At 44.5% G+C, this 20,137-nt stretch overlaps 1 protein-coding gene across 1 annotated transcript in view; it reads left to right on the forward strand.

The window, feature by feature from the left end:
* Positions 1–20,137, forward strand: part of DNAH9 (dynein axonemal heavy chain 9) — a gene marked incomplete at its 5' end in the record, with an annotated part of 197,270 nt that overhangs the window by 132,996 nt on the left and 44,137 nt on the right. The window contains 3 exons of the mRNA XM_082067422.1: positions 3,141–3,311; positions 5,142–5,264; positions 18,987–19,180. Of these exons, the coding sequence (XP_081923548.1) occupies positions 3,141–3,311; positions 5,142–5,264; positions 18,987–19,180 (488 nt within the window). The remainder of the gene's footprint in view (positions 1–3,140; positions 3,312–5,141; positions 5,265–18,986; positions 19,181–20,137) is intronic.

Consider the following 20,137-nt stretch of genomic DNA (forward strand, 5'->3'; position numbering starts at 1 on the left):
CAAGGTCTTGGTGTTGAAACAGTCCCGACTTCCTAAAGGACACCGTATTAAAACATCACGTCACTCTCTATACACAGCCCTGTCTCACTGAGACCACATCACCAGGGATTTATTGCCACCTTCTGTGCAAAAGGCATTCCTACTGCCCTCTCTACAACACAAGAGGTGTCCCCAGCAGTTGGGCTTTCAGAAGCTTAGATGTTTCCTACGTGACCGTTACAAAAGCTTTTCAGATAGTCAGGGGTGTGGTGTGAAGTCTAACTCTGGGTCAGTGTCTGTGTGTGGTTGGCGTGAAGGAGTAGGCAGTATGTGCATGACTTGAATGTTCACCACCTTTTGGTTTGGAGGAGTCCTCTGGAGGGCTGGTTTCTGCTCTTCTCACAATGTTGTGTGGCCATCAGACAGACAAGCAAGCCTGCTGCCTATAATGTCCTTACATTAGAAGTCCAGGTGGAATTTATGGGTGTGTTACCACCTTGGAGCGTGGCTGCTGGGCATCTCAGCTACAGGCATGCTCATGTTGTCACCACAGCGGGGATCATGCTGGGACAGAGACCACTTCTTACCCTGTGCTCCTAAAATAAAAGAGACATAACCAAAGGGTCTATGCTCCAAAGGCCTCGCTACTCTTCTGTCTTGTCTACACAGACTACCCTTCCCTGTATAGCAAGTGTAACTCTGTAGTACGTGGACATGTTACATGGAGAACTAGGAATGATGTCCATCCTTAGGAGAGCAGTTGGACCCAGAGCTGTTCTCACCAGAACACCTGGAGAACATTTCCAACCTGAGAGGTTGATTTCAATGTAGTTATTACTGTTCATAGTGATGGAGCTGAACCACCCCACTTGCCATGTGGCAGCAGAGCCCAGTGGAAGCCAGTAGCTTTCATGGGAATGAGAGTTTGACCATATTTTCCAAGTTTCTTGACTATCTTTGAGACACCAGTACCTCTCTTTATGGCAGGTGAGAACAGGCTGCGACTCCGCTCGCCCTGAGCGGCTTCTAAGGACAGTGCAGACAATCCCTGGCCTTGCCAGAGCAGTCTCAATAAGTCTGGCCAGTACAGACCCAAGGACCTTTTGGATTATTTATTGATGAGTTCCAGCTTTAATGTTTCGATAAATTAAAGACTTCTTTTTAATCATGCAAGAAAGGCATTTTGGCAGATGGAGGGTTAAATAAGATGTTGTGTCCTAGTCTAGAACTTCTTCCAGATGATTTCTTACCTTGACAAGTGACCTGGAAAAAGTAACTGAGAAGAGAATACAATATTTGGAGCCTCATGCACAAAGAAGCTTTATTTTTTGATATCTACGACTCATATACTGAAATACTTTTAGCAGGAAAATGTGCAGAATATCTTTTGGGCAAGGGTCCCCCTTGAAAGATGCATTCCTTACACATACATAACAGATAGAGGAGTTTTGAGGTTTCACCTTTAATCTACATCTGCTGTGTTTGGTTTGGTTTATGTTTTCCAGTTAACATTAGCGATGTGTATAAATACATAGAAAATTAGTGGATGAAATGTTTGTATCTAATAAATTTTGATGACAGATCATAAAACATTGTGTAAAGATGCACAGACATGATTTTAAACTACTTACCGCACAGCTAGAAGCCCATTATAAATTGGAGCACACAAGATTTATATGCAACTGCAGCATGTTTTAACACAATTTAAAGAAATGTAAGCAGGAAAATCCATTCTGCCGTTATTTAATAATGCAGGAGGTATCAATGTTACTTTAATTTGTTGAGGCATCATTTTTCCTTTGTAGACCCTAAAAATAATGCTGCCAACACAGTCATGCCTTGTCCAGCTGGTGCTATTAATTTGTATTGGCCTGGTTATTTCCCGTTAGCTGGGTCCCAGACTATGGAGCATTTGCATTGCTAATTTAGGGTTTTTTTTAAATGTTTCCAGTTGCATTTGATAATTTGCTAATGGGTTTTCTTCAGACAGCTTTGGTAGTTTTCTTGTCCTTTCTTATTTAGATCAGAAGTGTTATTACAAGAGTCCTTAATATCTTATATAAGAGCATCACTTGATGCATGCGCCCATCCCAAGGGGGTTTTTCTGACTGGTTAATCCCACTTCCACAAGGTGAAATCCTACCTGCCCTTCTCATCTTGTCCTTTGCTGAATCCAGACAGTAAAATACTCATCAGATTTTTTTTTTTTTTAATTGGGGAAATTGTTTTTTTGTAACTTGAAACACTTATGCAATGGGAGGTGTGCTTTCCTCTGGGAATGCCACTGTCTTTTGGCTCAACATTTGTGGAGAAAGCCCTATGAGAGAACACACTTGGTCAGAGAACTGTTTCCTATATCCATTGTGTCTTAATTCGGTCAGCCTGTCTCGTCAATGCTTTCTCAAGCCCCAGAGCGCACAATCACAGAATCACAGGATCCCAGACTGGTGTGGGCTGAAGGGACCTCTGCAGATCCCCCAGTGCAACCCCTGCTCACGCAGGGTCACACAGCAGATCACACAGGTGGGTCCAGGGGGTTTGAATGTCTCAGAGAAGGAGACTCCACACCCGCTCTGGGCAGCCTGGGCCAGGCTCTGGCATCTCCCAGCAAACAAGTTTCTGCTCCTGTTCACATGGAGCCTCCTGTGTTTCAGTCTGTGCCCGTTGCCCCTCACCCTGGCGTTGGGCACCACTGAACAGAGTCTGGTCCATCCTCTGACACCCACCCTGAGATATTGATCCCATGGATCAGATCCCTCTCAGCTTCTCTTCTCCAGTTCAACAGCCCCAGCTCTCTCAGCATTTCCTCATCAGAAAGATGCTCCAGACCCCTCAGCATCTTTGTGTCTCTCCAGTGGACTCTCCTTGTCCAGAACCGGACACAGAACTGCAGATGAGTCACTCCAGATGTCACAGGGAATGTGATCGTTGCCTGGCTCTATGTTCCTGGAAAAGCAGCTGAAGGCAGATAGTGGGTTTGGTCTGTAGACTTGTTCCCCAGCCTCCTGGAGCCGCTGGGCCACACTGCTGGGCAGGGGGGATCACTTTGGTTTTGACTCCAGAGATAAAGCATCTGAGATGGCTTCACTTATTACAACAGTTCAGGTGATACTCAGGAGCATGCAAAGACCATCAGCATCTTTCTCTGTCTCCCCACCCAGGCGTTCAGCGTTGTGTTTCACAAAGCCATTGAGAGGGCACCTCCTGATGAGAGCCTCCCCCAGCGCCTGCTGAACCTCATTGACAGCATCACCTTCTCCGTGTTCCAGTACACAACCCGGGGGCTGTTCGAGTGTGATAAACTGACCTACACCGCTCAAGTTACCTTCCAGGTAAACACCTCCAGTTCACATAATTTGTATTCAATGATTTTACAGGTAAAGATACTGACATGCAGGGAAAGCCCAAACTGTTACAGCTGTGGCCTTCAGTGTCAGAGCAGCAAATATAAAGGCTGAGAAACCGATCTTTTCTGCTTCTCTTGCTGATAACAGCCAGAGATGCTGTGTTAGATTTGCATTACACTGACTCTGAGAGAGTAATACTTGCTTGCGGGACCTGAGAGAAAGCACAAGGCAAGCTGGTCTTGAAGACTTACTGGTTTTATCTGAAATAAGTATGTACTAAATAGCTGCTGTCTTTGTCTGGTGTGTTAGTATCATCTTGAGTGAAATCAAATTCAATCAATAAATAGTGCTTGGCATGGTGTGGTGAGGTTGTGGTTAAGTTTGTGTGGGGAATGACTGTGTAAATGCCCTGACGTGTCGAACGCAGATATGAGCAAATTCGGAGCTGCTGGAACACTGTGCAGGTCTAGTTAACCGAGATCAGTAATTGGCATGATTTTTTCAACTCTACATAATGAAGTGCTGTGTGTAAAAAGGAAAGTAAGTATATATATATATATATATATTTATATATATACACACATATATATGTACAAACAATGGACTCTAATGACATACTTATTTAGTAGATTGCCTGTCTGTAAAAAATGAGCTTGTATTTTGCAATGTCAGCCTTAATTCTGACCAAAAATATACCTACAGTTTCTATTATATATCTCTAAATAAAGTATTTAAGTGGCACACATTGTGGTTGTAACTACACTGAGCGTTACACATAGTTAATGGGTCACTTTACGTTGTTAGGAAAACCAGCGTTTCAGTGTGTGGAGGCAGTTGAGTGATGAGACCCAGGATCCTCCCATATAATAAACCAGTTGGCTCTTGGGCTGAGCAGCTCACGACCATCATCAGTGGGAGAGATGCCAGGCACGCTGCATATGCCACTGCCCAGTGGGCAACAATGAGATGCAGTTTAAGATCTGTGACAAGTAAAGGCAAACTCAGCGCTCCAGAACTGCTCTTTTTCCACCCAGAATTAATGTTCCGGGTTTTGGAGTTTGTCTCTGATGGTTCAGCAGTCCGGCAGAGCACTTGGGGCAGTGGCTCCAGCTGGGCTCAGGAGCATGTACAGCTTTCCAGAGTTACCTCCAACATAGCTCTGGCAGTCTGACTCCATGTATTAGTATTCCCGAAAGCCACCATTGGTGGTAAAAACATTGGTAGGAGCTGAATGACCGAGGTGCTCCCTAGTGTTTGAGACCTCAGGGACCTGCTTATTCTCTTGGTGCACGTACCATAACGTTTGGTTTGTATTTTTGTTAGTTTGTTCATTCATTTGTTTTCAAATGACTCTCAGTATGTCTCTGCTTACTTTCAAAACTGAGCACAACAGTGAGAGGTGGACAAGACATATCTTGCATTCGTTAGGGATGCACATGCTCTGGTTCCTTTCAAGAAGTCATCTGTCCTCAAGCTACAGATATCAAGTGCAGGGACCTGCAGCACATCCTTCGACCTGTGTCTCTGCTGGCAGGGACTTGTCCCCAGTGTGCTGTCTATGAACGTGGATCACAGCCCTTGCTACATAGTTTTGATCCTCTTACATTGTCAATCTCCATCCTCATTCCTGATCTTCTTTTGGGGATACCCAAAGCACCCACACGGTGTGTTTCATCACACCCCTCCAACACAGAGCACTGTGTAATTTTTAGCCACACATTTGGCAGTTATGTGAGTTGAATAATTAAACTCTCCAGTGTATTACTGCTCTGTATCCTGGCTTCTCAAGGTTATCTTGTTTGTTTGGACTTACAGATACTTCTGATGAGTAAAGAAATCAACACGGTAGAACTGGATTTCCTACTAAGATACCCAGCGCAGACCAGAGTCACGAGCCCTGTGGAGTTCCTGTCTAATCACTCCTGGGGAGGAATCAAGGTACCTGTTTCACTTGAACTGTGGGAAATCAGCATCCCTTATCTCCTCTAAAAGCCTTTCAGCAGCCTTCAGGTTGGTCCTGAACAAAGTCGTGATCGTACCTGAGAAGTGGTACAAAAATGCCATGGAAATGGAGAGTTCTGTAGGTACAAGACTGACGTTGTGGGCTCTTCATGACTGTGCCCCCGATGATCCGTGTGTCCTCAAAAAGACTTTTTTTCCCTCAGAGATTTAGGCTTCTCTCTCTGTAAGAGAGGAATGAGAATATCTCCTGATTTTGTGGTTATAGATTGTAAAGGACATGGGGATCTTCGCTGTATTTGCGAGGAAGTGGGAATTTAAGGTAGATACGACCATCTGGAGAGATGTACCTGGGACAGAGTACAGACAGCTGGCACACCTTCTGCAACAAAATACTATCAGGGCAATGAGAAGGTTCAAGAGCTGCCATGTGTTTGGAGTGAGAGATGAGGAAGAGCAACCCAAAGAGACAAGAGCTGTCCCATTTTTCTCCTGTTTGTCAACAAGTGTGAATTGTGCTGCTTTTGGACCTGATTCAGCAGGGTGTGATTTGTTTGCTGGAGGGGGTTGAAGGCTTATCCTGAATTAGGCAGGAACTGAGGGGACTGTCACCAGGTGTTGCTTTGCAATAGCTGTGAGACGAGCCATTTTCACTCAGCTTCTCCTCTCCTGCTGAGTCCATCGAGGTTTTTGGTTGAGATGGTGTCACAAGGGAATAATTTAGGGTTCTGTTAACTGCAGAACAATGTTTAGATTTCTTAGGGAAGTGCAACTTTAAAGAGTTGGGTGGCAGGTTCACTCTGTTATTCACTGCATGGGGCAATATGTCAAGCCAAATGCTGCTGACCTTCTCTCCAGGAGCCTGTACCTCTCACGGTGCAAATTTGCTGGTGCTTCCCCTCCCTGATAACCATCCAGAGTCTGTATTTTAGAACTCCAGAGGCAAACTTTCAGGCGAGGCAGAGCAGACTTTCAGGAAACAAAATTCAAGATTAAAGGAGTAGAATAGCAGGAGGGCTGGCTCAAGCTGGGTACCTGCGCAGAGGTCCACCTGAGCACAGAAAACCATAGATTTTTATATCTTTGCAAACCATTCGTACTGTGATCCAGTCCAATAGCAATATTTCACTTTGGGGTCTTTTTGCTTCTAATTGGATCTTTTTCGCTGATCCAACACGTGCCTTTGTTTTGTTTACCTGTAGACATTGTTTATGGTCCATAGTCTCATAGGTGCTGTTTTGTGTGAACCTTCCTTCTCCTCAAAGTGCAAACCAGGCCCTGTCCTGCAGATGTCTGTGATGTCTCCGCGTTAGCCTTGGAATCGTTATTGTTCCCCAGTCAGTTCCATTCTTCCCAGCAAAGTGCAAACGGGACCTTATCTTGCAAGTGTTCAGTGTGGTTTATAGTCGCTTTTGGTAAATATGAGCACAACTTTACAGCTTAAGTTTTTAGCAAATCCAGCTCACCAAGTAACATGAAGCAAGGACTATATTAAAAATCATACAACTTATACCTCTAAATGATTCATTATATTTAGTGTGCATTTACTTAAGCTAAATTATTAAATTTAAATTGGGCTCATCCACTGACCTGTGAGTAGTAAAACCATTGCCATACAGCCCACTCAAAGTGAGCTCAGCCAGGCTGTCATATTTATAGAATAAAGTGGTTGACTCGTAGTTAATTGCACACAGTAGGAAAAGTCTGCACGAGACTCCCTGCGCCCACAACTCATTGGTGTTCAGTTCCTGTTCTGATCCCGTGTGGGTTTCCTACCGGGAGTTCTTGGCCTGGCTGCAGCTCAGGCCTTTCCCTCCTTGGAACCTGAACCAAACTGCTGCTGATTTGGCTACGGGGGCTATTGCACCCGCTGCAGATGGAAACTCCTGCGCATCTCAAAGAGTTTCAGTCGATGGTCAATAATCTGCCCCACTTCGGTGTATTTCAGGATTTTCAGATAGTGCATTCCATATTATGGAATTACCGAATGCATTTCAGATTGTCTTTTGTGATGATCGTGGTATTGATTTTACCATAAATCATATTGGCCGGTGTCAACTTTATTGTTGTTTATGTTCTATTGATATGTGTTGGTTTATTAGCTTTTGAGTTCTTGGCAACTCCAGTTACTCCAGGCATGGTTTTAGTGCAATCACATTTTGTCACAGACTGCTATAATTAGGTTAATTAGTCATGGCTTCTATACAGCTTATTAGTAGGCTAAAATCTCCTTTTCTTTCATCAGCAAGATTAAGTGCTATAATAAATTGTTTCTTCAACAAAGCTTGAGCAAAGTACATTTCAGATTCATATTTCAAATTCCGAGTGGAATTTAGCATTCTGCTAATTTTTTATGGGAACATTGAAAACGCTCCTTCACAAAACGCTCCTTTTGCCAGGGGTTCCAGGCCAAGACACTCATGCCAAAAGAAATCAATACTGATATTTATGGCCCATTCTGTGCCTCCCACTTTGGGCACATTAACTTCAAAGGAAACCTCATTAAATGTTGAGGACTGTGGGCATGCAAATAGCCTTGTGTGACTTGGATTATTATTTATTGTTCTTCTTTGATTAATAATATATATAGGCTAATAGTCCTTTGCATTTGTGCGGGTCATGATGCTGGAGCATCCGACATGTGTTTATGATCTAGTTTTCCATCCTCTTTTAGGAAAATACAGGGTGATTCGGAAAGATGGACCCAATTTCAAAGCAGTGTATTTCACCATGGCAACGTGTTACAATTACACAAAAATTTACAAATGGATTAATGAATTACCACATTAGCAGTAATTATTGAAACTCTATGTCTTGCCCTTTCAAGTGAGTAAGAGTTTGATTCATGGGCGGCTCATGGCTGCGGAAATACAGAGATTTCAAACCGGGTCCATCTTTTTGAAACATCCTGTGGTTCAGTAAAATGTTTCACAGAGCTTTTTGCTGTCATGTGTGTGCCAGGGCAGCTCAATATTTAGCCCGGAACGAAGAAACCCACGTACCTGTCCAGAACGGCACAGTTTGTAGGGAAAGGTAATATCTTTCATTAGATCTGCTGATAAAATTGGGGAAAAAAAGGGTGAGTTTCAGGCTTTCTAGTGCTGAAACAATAGCCTGAAACAGGAATGAATTCAAACTCGGTACAGGTTGAGAAAAACTGCTCTGAGCTTAACTTGATTCTGTTCATCAGTCAGCCGGTATGGGAGAAGAATTAGTACCTGTGGAGGCAAATTGCTCGGCTCTGGAGCCAGGGAGACAATAGCAAAGGACACTCGTTATCCTCAGTGCAAACTCTGCCTCTGGGTCATGGAAGGGTTAGTTAAGAGCAGGAAGGGGAGGAAATGTTATCATTTAATGAAAGAAGTGCCTTTGCTGAGTCCCTGCCTCAGGTGTTCAATAGAGCTGGCTGTTTCCGTTCCAAGGCGTCTCTTTTTCAGGTGCTTAATAGTGATCTCTTGAGAAATCAGAAGTATTCTTTTACTCTTAATGAGATTTTCTGTCTTTTTTCAATTTCCTTTATTACAGTAAGTTATACTTTCCTGTCTGTTCCCAGTACTTGGCTTGAAAGTTTTTATTTTGATTGGTACTTCTGAAGAAGTTTTTTGTGTGCACACCAGGTTGTCTGTATCTCCTGACTTGGCTGTTGGTTACCTGGATACACCTGGATACACCGTAGACCGCAAAGGTACAATGATGCTTGAACTGCACAGGACGTCAGACCGCAGCCGTGTACAAATGACCATCTTGATAGTTTCGTTGCAAGATTGAACTTAACATACAATCAGTGTAGAGCTTGTCCTCTGTAGGGTTTTTCCCCCATTTTTTTCTTCTTTCCTTCACTAGAAGGTCTCCAGTGTCACAAGATGAAGGTGTTGACACCTGGATGGAAGCTGAGTATTGTCTGAACTGAACTGGGTTTTATGGTCCTTGGGGCTTCCAGACCATGTCCAGATTAACAAGTAAAATGGGTCAGCAGCTGCTTCTGGCCTTGACAGTGGGTGATGTGACACGATGTGGATCCATACAGCAAAACTCCCCTCACCTCCCAAACCACAGAGGCCTCATATATTGTTTCCTGTGGACAGACCCTGAACTGTCCTTCCCCCTGGGCTGTGTCCTGGAATTTTCTGAGAGCAAATGAGTTTGCCAAAGTCAAATGTGAGCCCGCAACACACTGGCAAACTCTGTGGCTCGTGGTGAGTTTGTGCCTGGACTTTCTCTGTAGCCGCAGATTCAGGAGCAGATCAGCAGGCAAGACAAAAGTGTGTGTCTTCTCCTCACTGTCTGGTGGGGTGGGGTGTGAGATGGGCAGGCAGAAACTCCCTCTCCCCATGGTCCGAGGCAGTTTTATTCTGGAACGGCTTTATAGATGCATGAGCATGGTTTTAATCCTAATCTAACACAATCTGCCTCATTAGCTCAGGCCAAGCCTCACACGATGCATAGTTGTGCATTTTCTATTGAGTGCCCAGTGCCAAAAGACCATCCATGTGTTTCTTAGAGGTTCAGCAGAGCAGTTTGTACTTGCCTAGAAAAAATCATAGGAAAGTACCCAGAGTTAAGCTGAGCTCTTCCTGAGCTTCACCACCACCAGCACAGCCAGCGGCCATGCCCTTGCTATTCATTTTCACCGCTGTCTTTGCCCAAACCTGCCCTTTTTAAAAGACTGGGGCAGTTCTGAGCCCGCTGAAGTTTGGGTGAGTGGATTTCCCTGTGGCCCTGCTGTGTCCACACCACCTTGTGCCTTCTGCAGAACCACGGTCCCCATCCGCCGGGCGCCTGTCTGGTTCCCAGAGGCGGGATGCAGGCGGCTCTGGATCTCCTGTGCACGGATGCGCATTTCCTGAGCCTGGTTTTCTTTGTGATATTTTCTGCAGTGCCTCTTCATCTCCGAATGCAGATGTGTCCCGTAGGATAAGTGAGGCTAGTTAATATACAGCAAGAATACACCTGGCCAGCTCGGATTACTTCTTCATCCCAATCATTTCCCTCATCTTTTTCTGAAAAGGAAGGATTTTCATTATGCAGATATGAAAACGCGACTGAAAGGGCATTGTCTAATAAATGTGATGTTGAATAATGAGCTCTAAATACTGAATTCAGCTTTCGAGGAGGAGAACAGCAGTAGACAAAGTAGTATATTAACTCCATATTTATAATTTTGCAGAATGCAGATGATAAGGCTGCGTGTATGGCTTATGAGATAAAATACCAAAGCATATATTTTACATTTAAGAAAACTGGATTTTTTTGACAAAAGAACAGAACTCTCTCCTCCAACTTTCACTTCTTGTGCTTTCTGGACACTAACATTTTTCATTCTTGTCAAGGATTCATTGCGACACATTGTGTTCTCTGTGCATAAGCAAGGTCCTTTGATCATGCTGGTCAGATACGAAACGCTTGCAGCTCGCAGCTTCCTGTGGACGTTCAGAATTATTATTACACCAGAAAACCATAGTCTTAATTAAGTATCTTCTATTAACTCCGCTCTTCAGATGTACAGCCTTTTGGTGCATCTTTGATAGAAAACATTGATTATGACACTTTGACGTGCATTTATCTTCTCTCATCTAGAGGTTTCCTGAGGACATTCGTCTGTTCCCATTTGCACTCCAGTCTCAGAGAAACATTCCCAAAGTCTCACAGAAATAATCTTTCTTTTCTTTTTAACCTTCTGGCTGGTGATCTGATGTTTATCTGAAATACAGCAGAGATTTTTTACCACGCCAAATATTTCAAGATGTACTTTGTTGGTTTGGTTGCAGTGGAAATCACGTTTTCCTGGATGCCCCCACAGCAGCGTCAGCCTCTGTCCTGCACTCCCCACAACACAAACCTGCTGGCAGCTGCTCATTGGGAATGTAGAAGTTCCTTCATTCTTTAAATGGAAGGAAAGGGAAGTAATTGCTTCATCAGAGGTATCTTTTAGGTATCAAATGTATCTTTTGTAGACATTGTGCATCTTTTGAAGTCCTACTGCTTTGCTTAAAAAGCAGAAAAAAACCCCAAACCCAAACAGTTGCAGTGCACTCTTGAGAAGATACCAGTGACCTGTGGGCCCAGGAGTGAGCACTGAGGTCTGACGGCTGAGCTCTGCTCACAGCCGAGGGTGAGCCAGCCCTCATCCGCTTTTGGGCATCATCATCTACATGTGTAAGATGCCTTTTGGAAAGGCAGTGAAAGCAAATGGCTTGGATTTGACTCCTCTATTAGTTCTTCCTTTTACGCCAGATGTGCCATAAAGGACCTTGAGGGTTCCCGAGCCCTGGCCCAGGCTGCCCAGAGCGGGTGTGGAGTCTCCTTCTCTGAGACATTCAAACCCCCTGGACCCACCTGTGTGATCTGCTCTGTGACCCTGCGTGAGCAGGGGTTGCACTGGGGGATCTGCAGAGGTCCCTTCAACCCAACCAGCCTGGGATCCTGTGACCTGTTGGAGCTCCTTGTTTCTGAAATGTGGTAGAGCTTATAAGCGTTTCCTTCACATGGCAGTGTTGGTTCACATGAACACCTGTAGAGACTGCAGATTAAGTGCTCAGCTAAATTTTGTTTGGCAACAATCTCTGGAACCCTGATGGTAACACCAAAGCCTTACTTGCTTTGAGGCACATCATATGGCCTTTTGTGGAGATACTCATTGTCTTGTTATCATCCCCACCGTGTGATCACAGCGCATCAGTGACCACAGTATCACCAGTACCTGAATAGAGCATCCTTGTGCAATGAATTTAGGCTGACAGGGCCATGGGGACATGCTTTTGACTTCACTCAGAGTTGGCCAAGCCTCTGCTGGAGTCTGATTCCATCTTTGAGTGTTGCGTTTGGAGAAAGATGCGGACCTTCTGGAAACAGGATGGAGGAGAGCAGTGAGAAGTGTCAGGTACCTGAACACCTGACTGTGCAAAGAGACTGAGGAGAGAGAGAAGGGATTATATCTGAGGGCCTCAAGGTTGCAGGGACAGGAGGGTATGGTCCTCAAATGTGTACTCGAAAGGGGAAAGAGCAGTTGTTTTTCTGTATCAGTAAGGGATAAAGCAAGGTGCATCTCAAAGTACTGCGAGAAAGATTCACACCAGACATTTGGAAAGTCTTTGTGATAGAGGATAGCGTGGGACCGGCATAGATTGCTTGCAGTTTTGGTTGCTGAGCTCGTTCGAGCAGGTCGTGTGGCACATGGATGAGGACTGTGCCAGGGGCCTGAGTCTTCAAGGGACTCGGCAGCTTCTTGACTCCGGTTGCCTGTTCTTGAGGCCAGTTCTGACATGGTGCCCCCACGCAACCTTGGGTGAGGCTTTCGCTGTGAAAAGAGCTGTGAGAAGCCTCATTGAGAGACAAGTCTATACCTGTGTGCACATATATGTACAGGCTGCCCAGGGCAGTGGTGGAGTCACCATCCCTGGGGGGGTTGAGCAGACATATAGGTGAGGTTCTTAGGGACATGGTTTAGTGCTAGGTTTAGGTTATGGTTGGACTCGATGATCTCATTCCAACCAAAATGATTCTGTGATCTGTATCAGGACACAGAACCACAGATCTTGAGAGCCTTGCAGCTGGTGACATCCTGGAACAGATCCTTCAATTGAGCTCTTCCAGTCCATGAGACATATTTTTCTCTTTCAGTTTTGTTGTGCATTGGTCCATGGTGATGGCCCGTCTGTGTTTTGTAATAGTTAAATACAGGGAACTTTTCAGGAATCCACAAGTACCACCTTTCAGCTGTCACCAGGGACCCATGGCCTGCTTCTGGTTCTGGCTGCGTGTCCCTGATGTGCCGGAGAGCATCAAAGAGTGAAGAAGAAACATGGGGAGTGTGGCTTGACAGAGCAGCATTGTCAAAACCACCTGTACAACACCTGCAGAAAACACAGGAGAAGTGGCAATATGAACCCAGCTGTGAAATATTGCAGGCAAAATCATGAAAACTTGGTGGGTGCTTACAAGCAACTAGAATAGGAAGATTATGCCTAAATCTCATTTCTGTTGCTGACCTTTCCTATCCAGTGGAGCTGTAAGAACCTACTAGTAGGAAGGACTTGAGTGCTGAAGCCGTCGCTTTCAGATTCATGATACAGGTTTCACCTGGAATTTTCCAGTGAAAGGTAATGACACCCAAGCCATCACTCCTCAGACCACTCCTGTTGTCCAGCCATGAGGGTTCTGTGTGTCGTGATGTTCCAGGAGGGATTCTGCAGATAAACAGAAGCATGGTTTTTTGTATAATGTCATGTCATGGCACTACATACCCTTTAGTATAATTTAGATATGGGGAGAAAGCAAGGAAGAGTTTGAATGATTGGACACACCAAGCAGTGAGCTTGTCTATCAGATTTTATGAAAGAAACAAGGATGATTAAAATAACATTTTTGTGCTGAGAGCTGATTGAAGTTTGTCAAACCCATCATGTCTTTATTTTTACCTTGGGTAGACATTTTTCTTATAAGTTTTGTAATTCAGGTAGTGCAGCTAAACAGAAAATAAGACCTTCAGTGAATGACTAACATAAGCCAAAACCTCAATGGGAAAAATGGCAAATAATCCATCATTTTCTACATTAATCCCTCTAGTTAACAGTAATGCGGTAATTCATCTCCCTATACATCTATTTTCAGAATGATCCAATCTATCAATTAAAGCCAGATGCAGGTTGGACTTTCCCATTCTTCCAGGAGCTTTTTCCAACTGTGGGGATGCTGGTTTTCCTAACGAGATGTGGGCCACCTGCAGGAAATGAAGGGAAGAAATTATGAATATTCGCAGAAGCCTGTATAAGCAGAACTTGCAGTGCTATTCAAAGATATTTAGAAGGAGCTTTGAAATGCATGAGGTTTTTCCCAAGCTTCAGGCACGCAAAATGTGTCTTCTCCTCAATGTATAGGTACGGTGGGATTATTTTTCTTTAAAGCAAGATGTATCAGGAGATAAGACTGAAAGTGTGAATCAGGTATAACCAGTCTCATGGCTACTGGGGAATGTGGTTCATAGGTGTTAGCAGCTCGCTCTGGCAGCGCTGGTTTGACTGGCTCTGTATTCTGAAGGAAAGCCTAAACTTGGGGCCAGTTTTGACTGGATGGTGTCCTTAGGATAACTGGCCATCAGTGATCAGAGCAAGTGTTTTCTCTAATACATTTACAAAAGCTTGGTGTGGTGTATCTGGCAGCAGGAGATAAATCGCATGCAGTAGCAATGACACCAGACCTTGGAAGCTGTTCCTTTCACTTCAGACTCAGCCCATCCTCTGGAGGCAGTGAGGGGAAAATGAGCCTATCGGCTCCTTGTGCCCATTTGGAATGTGTCCCTGTCCCCCATGTTGTTGTGTTTCTGCAATGATCCCCTTTCCCTTTGTTGACTCTCTGAAGGGCCTTGTAATTAAGGACACCCTGTGAGGACACCAGCGTTGCCCTGCGGTGACAATTAGGGTTTCTTTCTCCAAGCCAATGGCTGATACATGTTGTATTTCCCACAGCCGTGGGGGGAAAGAGAGTATTTTGCATTCGTGAATGTGTCAAATTCACAGATCTGCTGCCACATCAGCTCCAGTTTAAAGCTGGTTCTGACTTAGACGAGAAAATATCAAAAAAACCCAAAGTGACAAAGCAAGTTGTCTGTGATTCAGTGAATGAAAAGTCATTTTCTCTGAGAAAACAGTAATCCTTGCCTTGATGTGGTGTGAAGAGCCCTGTTTTGCTCCCAAAGTCTCATTTCAAGATACAAACTCAAGACCCTCCTGTTTCCAGCCACCAGAGGTGATTGTAGGGTCAGTTTTTAAAACAAGATCTTTAGTCCTCCTGCTCTTTTGATCATACGTTATTTTGATCAATGTTTTCTGTGTCTCTCCATTTCCATGACAACTCTGATTGACAAATGTATTCTTCATTATGCGGACAAAAATAGCCACGCTACAGGTTGAAGGGTGGTACCCACCTGCTGTCCCAACGGACCATTCCCGCCTTTGCTCCTGCTGCTTGGAAACAGTGATGTCTTAGAGCTGGTGTCAGTGCCTTGGAAAATTTCACAGCAGAGGTATAGAAAAGCAATTAATATTCACAGAAAGATTACTGATTGAGATAGCTTTCATTGCACTGGCTTTTAAATAGCAACATCTCTTATTAATACCATCACTCCTAATAAATGCAATTAAAATTGTTGACTAATGAAAATTTTAGTGTTAATTTATATAATACAGACTTTATACTTGCAAGTAGGGCTTTCTTGATTCTGCAACATGTTGTTCAGGGAGAGAGAGGCTATCATCTCTGATTACATGGCTGTCATTTAGTAAGAAGAAAGCAATTTTTCAGAGTCTCCCTTGTTAAACATCACCCAGAGACTTCTCGAAGCAACAGCAGCCAAAGTTCTGAAGTGGTATTTTAAGTAAATCACTTCAAAAGTCAACAGTGTTAAAATGTTTTATATAAGTGTTTGCACTGATGAATCCACCGAATTCAGCTTTTGCCATTGTATTGTGTTTAGCTACGAGAGGTGCATCAAATACACTTATTGCTTCGAGGACAAGGTGCTGGCAGATCAGAATAGATAGCATTGATCCTGGGAAATTCAATTTCACATGTTTTGTGCTCCATTTTCTGCTTTTCCACAGAAAGTGGGATACAGCACTGATTTTTGGAGCAAGTACTTCTGTTGCTGACATTTCTCTGTGTTAATCCATACATGGAAAGAACATCTGCTGCATCACCACTTTGCTCACACTCCTCTTCATGGAATCCTCAGGATCCCATGGAGTTTGGCATGGAGATGGTCAGCACCAAACTGAGTCAGTCTGGGCTGGGGTATTGCAAGCGCTGTGCTCTTACCTGTGTCTTTTGTGGAGATACTGATGAATTTGTGCCTTTGGGCAAGGCTTGATTCGTTGGAAGAGCATCTATAGTTATATCTATAAGTACAACTCTGCCTATAGCTCCAGTTCTGGGCCTGGAGCTCATGACCTGTGAGGGAAGGTGGAAGGATTTGTCCAGCTGTGGGATGACAGAGCCAAACTCTCCTTGTTATTGGCAGTGAAAGTTATAAGGATCAACCATGACAAATTGCAGGTAGGGAGGTTCAGCTTCAACATATTAACCAAAAGAATCCTTTTTACCGGGAGAATAATGCAGTTCTACAACAGGGCACCCAGAGAGGCTGAGAGCGCTTTGTTGTTGAGGTCGGCGTTTTGGTAGACAAAGCCACAGCTGGCCTGGTCCAGCACTGCCTGTAGGCCTGGTCTGAGCACAAGGCCGGACTAGACACCTCCAGAGGTTTCTTCCAACCATTGCTTCTGTGATGGTGTCAGTGTATATTCAATAAATGGCCTGGGTCCATGGCGCCCACCAGGAGCAGCTTTACAACCTCCTTCTCCCTGTCATCTACCCGCATTTCCTCTGCTAAAAACTTGAAGCCATTTGTCATAAGGAGCCCCTTTTTCTGACTCCTTTCTTCCCCTAGTTTGCTCTTTGTGTTGAAGTACAGCTCAACTCAATTCCGTCTATTAGAAATAGCAAAGTCTGGCGCTGCTCTCCTCTCCTTGGGAAGCCCAGCTCTCCTGCACCTCTTAGAGCAGAGCGGCCTTCAGTGTTTTCTGCCTCGTTTGCAGCCTCCGGGCAATCTCCCCGCGTTTCTGTCGGGGCATTTCCATGACTTCCAAAGCCCTTTGGCAAGTGTGTATCTCTGCAGTTGATCTGAATGAGGTGTGACACCGGCATTTTTCAAGGAGCTTTCTTAGTTGCTTTCCGGAGCGGAGCTGGACAGGACGTGAGCCGGAGCACCAGTGGTGCAGAACACCTCTGCCCGTCAAGAAGCTTCTGCTTTGCTCTGTGGCTTTCTGTTTCTATAGAAAATAGCTCATTCACTGTCTTTTATACTCCACTTGTCTTTTCCGCTTCATGTTCAACTGCTTACAGCTTCAGATTATGCAAAATGCTCTGAAGATGTTTGTTTCAGCGAGAATTTTGCTTGAAATCCAGAAGAACCTCACAAGCTGTGCAATACGTTTTGCTGCCACTTGTCTGAAAGATAATTTGGATTCTTTATTTCTCTGCATAACATTTATAGTTGCCTCTTTCTAGCAAAAAATCTAGCTACATTTTCATTGTAATTATCATTTATGTACTGGCTTACTCAGCTGTACTTTGGGGCATTCTTCAGCTACCTGTTTCTGCTACAGACTTGTAGGACTGAGAAGTTAATCTTGGTGTGTGTTTTAGCAAGTATAAATCTCAGCGATTTGATTTTTATGTTGGCACAGGACTGTATGCATGTTTGTACAAAGAAAGTGCTCACCCATGTACAGTTTGCGCTATGTTTATTGAGATTTGGGGTGCCCTGGTCACCACGGCTGCGTGGTGAGGTCTCAATGCTGTGGCTTCACCGTGTGTGCACCAGACTGTGTAGACAAGGGAGGTGAATTCACAGGGCAACAGGGAGGGGAAAATAATGGCATGTGTATAAAGACAAAGAGGATGAATGCTCCAACCATGAAATCACTATAAAAAGCAGTTTTGGTGAGCACGGCAAGCCTGAGTTTAGCTTTGGATACCAAGCACCCTAGATGCAAAAGTACCTTTTTCCATCGGTTGTTGTGACAATTCTCATCGTGTCTGTTGAAGCAGTAAGGAGACTGTTTGCAGACTCGCAGCTCACAGGAGTGCCACCAATGCGCTCTCCTGTCAGATGTGGGCTCAGAATTTCCAGCTTCCGTCCAAATCTGGCATTTTTGGGATAGCTGAGAGTCACAAGTGCCTGTCACCTGAGATTTCTGAGTTCTGGCTTCAAAAAGGAGAGAAGATTTCTTCTCGCTTTGGGTTATGGAGAACTGCATTGTGAATGATGCCAAATTCATAGAATCATAGAATCATAGGACAGTTTGGGTTGAAGGGACCATCCCAGCTCCCCCAGTGCCCCCCTGCCATGAGCAGGGACATGTTCACCAGCTCAGGTTGCTCAGGGCCCCGTCCAGCCTGGCCTGGGATGTCTCCAGGGATGGTTCATCCACCACCTCTCTGGCCAACCTGGGCCAGGCTCTCACCACCCTCAGGGCCAACAATTTCTTCCTCATGTCCGGCCTGAATCTCCCTCCTTTAGTTTAAAACCATCACCCCTTGTCCTGTCACGACAGGCCCTGCTCAAAAGTCTGTCCCCATCTTTCTTATCAGCCCCTTTTAAGTAAGGAAAGGCCTCAATAAGGTCTCCATGGAGCCTTCTCTTCTCCAGCTGAACACCCCAACTCTCTCAGCCTGAATTCTTTAATCCTTTCCTGTATTGTCACTTCCATGGCCTGGATGCCACATGTGGCTTCACTGCTGGGCAGGAGCATTGCAGTGATGTGGGTGAGACCATTGGGAAGGTTGTGTTTGGATGTTAGAGCTGAGGTTCTGTGGGCAGCCGTGAGACGTGTTTCAGTTCAGAGGATACACATGGTAAAAAATCTTAGGGCATGTATCTTCCACAAGTATGAAACTGTCCTCAGTCTTATTCTCCTGTGGCCTTGCAAATGGCCCGTGTTGATTCCGTGTCCTGTGACTGTGCTGACAACAGATTTGGGGAAAGGAGAAGGGTCAAAGTCTGATCCTGGTGGGTTTCTGGCTGTTTCCCAGGTTCCAGCTGTGATCCTTTTGATGGAGCAACACATGAGCAGTCAGTAACATTAGAAGAATGGTTCAAAGGCACATAGGATTATTCTTCTAAAGACCTTCCTTGAATTTTACCAGGCTCTGTCATCCATGGAGGAATTCAGGAATCTGGATCGGGACATTGAGGGATCTGCAAAACGGTGGAAGAAATTTGTGGAATCTGAGTGTCCGGAAAAGGAGAAATTCCCCCAGGAGTGGAAGAACAAGTCAGCCCTGCAGCGCCTGTGCATCCTGAGAGCCGTCCGACCCGACCGCATGAGCTACGCTGTCAGGTGGGGACACTGCTGCTCTGGACGCCCTCGATCGACAGGCAACGCTGGGTGTGCGTTTTGTGGGGAACGGGGGTAATTCAGGAATACGTTTAGATTTATTGATTACAGAATATGAGTGTTGCACGCTGGTTTCCCATAAAGGAGCCTGCTGAATGAAGCATCTCTGAACTCTGCTAGACCGTCAAAACGTTTATTTTAACTGGAGTTTCTTGCCTGGGGAGGTCTAACCCCAATATCAGCAATAGCCATGGAAACAGTTTAACTCACACTGGGTGAGGAGCAGACATGCCAAGTCAGAAACGAGCATCATCACACAGGTGTTATACAGCTGCCAGAGACTTTTAACAATCAATACAACTCCTAGGGTTCATTTAAGTCGATATTAGTTTACTAGATCCTTTATGGTTGTTCCTTAGGCACAAGAATAAAGTCTAGAAAGGAAAATCTTATAGAGGCTTTCTCCTTTTTTTTTTTTTCCCTGTAAAATGCATAATTTATGTGATGCTAGTTCTGAAAGTTGTAGTTGTAAATTATGTAGTGAAGGTAACTAGGCAAATCTAAACTGCATGAAGGTATGAAAAAGCTTGTTCTGGGAGAAACTAAAGGTCCTTTGCTCCTTTAGGACTTGTTTTTTTCTTCTCTGTCCTAGTAGTCTGGGATCTGACATTTCTGCAATGCCTCTTGTGCCGCTGCCTCCCAAATGGTTTGTGTTGCTCCACCATCTGGCATGTGCATGTATATGGGTGCGTGTACCAGACTCTGTTACTCAGCGTATGAACTAGATTTCTGTTTCTGCTTTAAAATTCCCAGAAAAGTGCAGGCAAGACTGAGCGAAGTCTCTCTATGGTCAATTTCTTAATGTTTTATTAAATTAAATAACTATAATTTATCATAATTATACCGTTCAAAACCATCTTCTTTTACATTTGTTACTTGTTTAAGGCTTATCCATGTGTT

The sequence above is a fragment of the Streptopelia decaocto genome, assembly GCF_964273445.1.
Source record: "Streptopelia decaocto genome assembly, chromosome: 16".
NCBI classification, from domain to species: domain Eukaryota; kingdom Metazoa; phylum Chordata; class Aves; order Columbiformes; family Columbidae; genus Streptopelia; species Streptopelia decaocto.